The sequence below is a fragment of the Homalodisca vitripennis genome, chromosome 6 (assembly GCF_021130785.1).
Source record: "Homalodisca vitripennis isolate AUS2020 chromosome 6, UT_GWSS_2.1, whole genome shotgun sequence".
Taxonomy (NCBI): domain Eukaryota; kingdom Metazoa; phylum Arthropoda; class Insecta; order Hemiptera; family Cicadellidae; genus Homalodisca; species Homalodisca vitripennis.
The window spans coordinates 61580998-61586997 of NC_060212.1; the positions used below are offsets into that span (position 1 = coordinate 61580998).

Here is a 6000-nt window from a genome sequence, read left to right on the forward strand (position 1 = left end):
AAAAACGGCGAATGCAACCGTTTTAACTTTTGATTTACAGAAGACATTCTCATTGCCAAAGGTTCCTACAGGAATAGCATATTATTAAGAGGCAATTGTCCGTTTATAATTTAGGCGTTCATGACTGTGCCTCGTCAAAAGGAACAATGCACCTTTGGAATGAATGTCAAGGAGGAAGGGGACCAGATGAAATTGGATCCTGCCTTTTGAAATACATTTCTGACCATCCTACAAAAGAAAAGATTGTGTTGTGGTGCGACTCATGTGGTGGCCAGAATAGGAATTTCAAAATGGTATCCCTACTCATGCGACTAGTGCAAAACCCTTTTAAACAACATTAAAGAAATTGAGCAAAAATTTCCCATACCAGGCCACAGTTTTTTGCCAAACGACACGGATTTTGGTCACATCGAAAAAAGCATGAGAAGAACACGAATACATTTATGTCCACAACAGCTTGCTGAAATAATAAAGGGATGTAGGTCAAAGAAGCAAGCATTTGAAGTCATTACTATAAAGGAAACAGATTTGATAAACTACTGATCAAGTTTGCGCAGCTCTTACAAACAGAAAAGAGTGTGACGGAGAGAAAGTTGAATGGTTAAAGATCAGAAGTTTATGTGTAAGACAAAGTCATCCTTATGTCATGTATTATAAGTACACCACACAATAGTGATGTTGAGTACCACTCAATCAGTCTCAGTAAAACGGCTCCAAAAAAAGAAATCAAAAACCCTTGAAACCAAGAGGTCTGAACCCAGTAAGACTCAAGTTCCTCTTCACCATCTTCCTTTAGTCACAAAGAATCCTAACGGCAAAACCTCTTTCTTCTGAAAAAAAGGCTGACTTAAAATCAATGTTAGAACTTGTGCCACCGATTCACCATGGATTTTATGAAGACTTGTTCCAGAAACAGGAAATAACTACCAGTGAAATCAACGATGAAGAATTGGTTGATAATCTATAAGTTTTATTAAATTTGACCTGTTTTTAATTTTGTAATACTGTGTTTGTTTGGTCTTCTCACTTTTTAAATTAATAAAATCAGAATGAAAAATCAGTAATGAACTTATTATTCCTCCCCTATTTAGAAGTAAAATCCACCTTAGAACATTTTAGATACAATTCAGTAATTTTAAAGATGAAAGAAAAATATTTTAAGTAACTTATTTTACATATAAATATTGGTTCACTGAAGCACCCAGGGTGCAATGGTAAGTTTCATGAACCAGACTGAACCATGTCAGTACAAAAAAAATTTGAAAAATATTTTTCATCCCTTGCTGAGTTTTGTATATTAATTTTTTTTCAGTAATTATGAAGATACAATTAGTGTAACTTTTCAGATTATCACAAAACAAACAATATGTTTTTCAATTTCAAAGTGCTATTTAGCATCAAACATTGAAAATCTATTATTGTTCGTACTGAAAAATTAAAAATATGGAGTTGGTTCACTTGGTATCAGACCATCCATATATATATATATATATATATATATATATATATATATATATATTTATATATATATATATATATAATATACATTGTAAAATAAAACAGAGTTCGGTCGGTGACGTAGGTTGCAGGTTGCACCTCATACCGCTTTGCAATATTGTCCTTATTTCTTCTAGCAACACTTTTTTTTTCTATTCTTGACTCTTCCCATATTTTATGGCATAAAACTGAACTAAACTACACTCAAAACAAACAGCCAGAAACTCAACAGTAGAATGACAGATGACATAACACAAATTGTTTTGTTTTTATTCTATTACTACTTCTTCTTCTTCTTCTTCAGCATAGAGTAATGAAAATAAAACAGTACAATGATTGATATGCGTATTTAAACTAGATTTAAATATCTGGTTTACATATTTATAATTAAATATATAAAAGAAATTATGATGTTTTTAATAAAAAATAAGGTATCTAGTAAAAATGTGAAATTTTGGACATTGACGCGCTTGCAAAAAAACGTTATTTTTTTACTTAGGGTTAAAATATAGGTCTTAGGATACTATGTTTTTGTTCAGTAGGTTCCAAATGACAAAATATGACAAAAAAACTTTTTTTGAAAATTTCATATTTTTTCATTATTTTCAGTGGTGAATCCCCTTAAGTGCATGTTTTAGAGGTAGTGAAGTTGACACACAAACATGGTGGTTGTGATTCCTGACTTACGCGTGGCACAACGCTCTGGTATTATTTGTTTATTTCAACCTAGTTTGTAATTATGTTTTAGATTAGTTACTTACCTGAAGAAGAGATCAGGTTGCAGATCTCGAAACGTAGTGTTACTGATTTTTTGTATCAATGAACGACGGCAAATGTCCGGAAAAGTCCTGTTCCCTTCACAATCCTTCCATCGCCAAAAACAAATTTCAAACAAAGTAGGCTAGTGATCTTTTATGTATAGTACCCATATAGCGTCCATGCAGAAGAAGAAATGAAAAATGAGTGGGTCTAATCTGCGTGACTAATTTTGAAATCTTTTAAATAGCGCCATTTCAAAACGGAAAGGTAATATTATATATTTATTCTGGTTAATATCCATTTCAATACCTTAACATAAAAGCCAAGTTTCGAGTGATTCGCATTAATCGTTTTTATATGAGGTTTAAATAAAAAAAAAAAACACACATACATATGGACATGACTGAAGTTCGTTTTTGACAATCGTGAAGGAAACAGGATTTCCAAACATTTGCCATCGTTTAGTGATACAAAACATCAGTAACACTACGTTACGAAATCTGCAATCTGACGTCACCTGAGGAAGAAATCAGATTTCAGATCTCGAAACGTAGTGTTACTGATTTTGTTTGTTTCAATAAACAAAACGAGATAGGATATATGTTCATATGATCTTTTAAGTACTCCATACAAAAATTTGTCAACCAGACAGGATTTTTCACACACGCTATTAGAAAAAATTGAATTTTGAATTTGTTAAACTATTGCAAGTTATATTGTTATGCAGACTAGGAGTTAGAAAAGAAGATTAAACTTGTTAAACTTGTCCTTTAAGGTTACCTGGAATCGAAGGGCTCCAGTGGGAGCTTCAGCATATCTGATCCCTTTAAAAGCGTAGACTCCTTCGGGATCCTTCCTGCCCTTGACCCTGGCCTCTCTGCGTCCTCTTCGCAGGAAGACAATGGGTCCGTCATCCTCATCTCCTCTGACAGGGCGACGAGCTGTAGTGGTTGTGGTCCTGGGCAAGGAAGCAGTACAGAAAGAGTGTTCCAGCAATGTTATGTATTTTTGACAAGCAGTTATAAGGTGAGGTTTAAATTAGGCGTAGTCATCTCAACCGTGTTAACTCTAACTTGGAGTTAGTTTTACTAAAATATATATAGTTACATTTTTAACTATCAGGTTTTGTTTTGGAATGGTCAAAATCAGAATAATTTATAATACATTCGCTGACATTTTAAGCAATATTTCGAATCTATTGGTTAGTTCGTTAACGAGACATTGTGCGGAGAGTCAGAATGAAATGTGTCCAGCCCCTTGCAGGCTAACGCACAGCCAATAACATGTTTGAGCTATGATATTGACTGATTGAAGGTGTTTGGTTGGTCCTACTTTCCAATAAACATTTCAGATTGGTGAACAATACTAACTGAATTACTGTACATGTATTTACAAAGCTTTCAGACGCTATTTAATGAACAGTTACAATACAAGCATACGTATAGATGTTCCTTAGTAAACAAGATAATTAGTAAGAACTCATTGTAAATAACAAAATTTTACACGGATATTAATTCCAAACCTAAGCTTTGATTAAGAATTTGATTATTTTTTGGAAACGAATATAAAAGTATTGGTTTTTTTAGAATGCTTGTAATAAAAATCCATTATTGTACCATTTTTACAGTGTATAATATATTAGAGGAGTTGAAATTACAATTAGGAGCAATAAAAGTGTGCAATTTTAAACTCGGCTGTTTTCGGATTATTTAGTGATTTAGTGTCTCTACTTAATAAATTACTAAGTTGGTAATAGAGCTCAAATTATATGGGCATGAATGAACTTTTGTGTAATGATGTAAAAAATTCTAATTCTTACCGAACAGTGGTAGTTGGCTGCACTGAGACTAGCGCGGGGTTAATGACGACATCCTCATTTTCTGAAGCGCCAGGGGGCGGGGGGCTGGCCGGCTCACCCCCTACGATCCGCTTTTGGCGGGAGAGAGCAGTGCACCCCCCGAGGATCACAAGTAGGAGAACACAACATACTCGGTACATCGCGAGCACTGCCAGTGGAAACCGCTGACTGTGGCAGTGACTGTGGAGTGAGAGGGGGAGTAGGGGAAACCCAAACACAGCTCACTTGATTTCCTTGAGGCTACTTCAAGGTCACTTGTCAGCAGCTACTTGTCGATTCTGACAGATTGTGCGAATCACAACCAGAACGGAACTGCCAATCGAGCCTCTTGAAACGTGAAAGCGGGGTTTTAAAATTAGAAGTGATGCAACATAACATATTGATAATTACTCAAAGCGTGGTAGAGTACGGGAGCTCTTCACGCTTCCGAGATTACGACAAAGGTTGTGTTGACATACACAATCAATTTGCTGATGCGGAAATGTGTACAACGCGTGTGAGCTCTTGAATCTCAAGACCAGTTGTCATGCCAGAGCAGTGATCCTAACTATTTGGCAAGTTTACGCGTTCTGAATTTCATTCACGTACAGCTTAGTCAGACCTGAGAGTTTTAACGACTGTAGGTAACTAATTAGAGACGAAGAAATGTAACCAGGTGTGATCAAAGAGGTGGTTCTAAGGCTGTAATGGTTTTCTTAAAACTTATATTCCATGTTGGATTTAGGAAGTGAATTGGGTTTTCAGTTGGTAAATTAAAAAAAACTTTATCTCACTTCTGATCATCACGTACAGCTCGGTCAGACCTGAGAGTTTTAACGACTATAACTAATTAGAGACGGAGAAATTTAACCAGGTGTAATCAAAAAGGTGGTTCTAAATCTGTAAAGGGTTTCTTAAAACTTATATTCCATGTTGGATTTAGGAAGTGAATTGAGTTTTTAAGTTGGAATATTTTTTTACAACAGATTTCTCACTCTTGATAATCACGTACAGCTTGGTCAGACCTGAGAGTTTTAACGAGTATAACTAATTAGAGACGGGGGAATGTAACCAGGTGTAATATAAAAGGTGGTTCTAAAGGCTGTAAACGTTTTCTTAAAACTTATATTCCATGTTGGATTTAGGAAGTGAATTGAGTTTTCAGTTGGTAAATTTAAAAAAAAACTTTCATCTCACTTCTGATCATCACGTACAGCTCGGTCAGACCTGAGAGTTTTAACGACTATAACTAATTAGAGACCGAGAAATGTAACCAGGTATAATCTAAAAGGTGGAACGAAGGCTGTAATGGTTTTCTTAAAACTTATATTCCATGTTGGATTTAGGAACTGAATTGAGTTTCAGTTGGAATATTTTTTTAACATTTTCATCTCACTTCTGATAATCACGTACAGCTCGGTCAGACCTGAGAGTTTGGACGAGTATAACTAATTAGAGACGGGGGAATGTAACCAGGTGTAATCAAAGAGGTGGTTCTAAAGGTTTTCTTAAAACTTACACCTCATGTTGGATTTAGGAAGTGAATTGAGTTGCAGCCATGTAAGATACCGTTCGCAAAGACAAGATAAATAGAAAAAACAGTTGATTTTTTCAAGAGGGATGGTAAAAATTTGTAGCCGAATTTCAAATATATTATAATTTGCACCAAAGCAAAAAAAAAAATGAGTGGAGTATATACAAGAGTGTTTTACAGTATATACAAGATGGATAATTGGTGGGAGGAACATGTTTTTATTTGATACACGTAAATAAATCAAATTCTCTTTAGTCGTTAATTAATAAAAACACGTTACTATAAGAAGCTATCTTATTTACATTCTGCAAAACATTTTTATCTTCATCTGTTCTTATTTAGACGTGACTGCATAAATTACGTAAATGACCCA

General features: G+C 34.7%; 1 protein-coding gene across 1 annotated transcript in view; it reads right to left on the bottom strand.

The window, feature by feature from the left end:
* The window catches only part of LOC124364370 (pyrethroid hydrolase Ces2a), a 35004-nt gene extending 30693 nt beyond the window's left edge, over positions 1-4311 (bottom strand). The window contains exons 1-2 of the mRNA XM_046819772.1: positions 4076-4311; positions 3037-3214 (exon numbers count right to left, since the gene is read on the bottom strand). Coding sequence (XP_046675728.1) covers positions 3037-3214; positions 4076-4254 — 357 coding nt within the window. The 5' untranslated portion in view covers positions 4255-4311. The remainder of the gene's footprint in view (positions 1-3036; positions 3215-4075) is intronic.
* Between the last annotated feature and the right edge of the window lie 1689 nt (positions 4312-6000).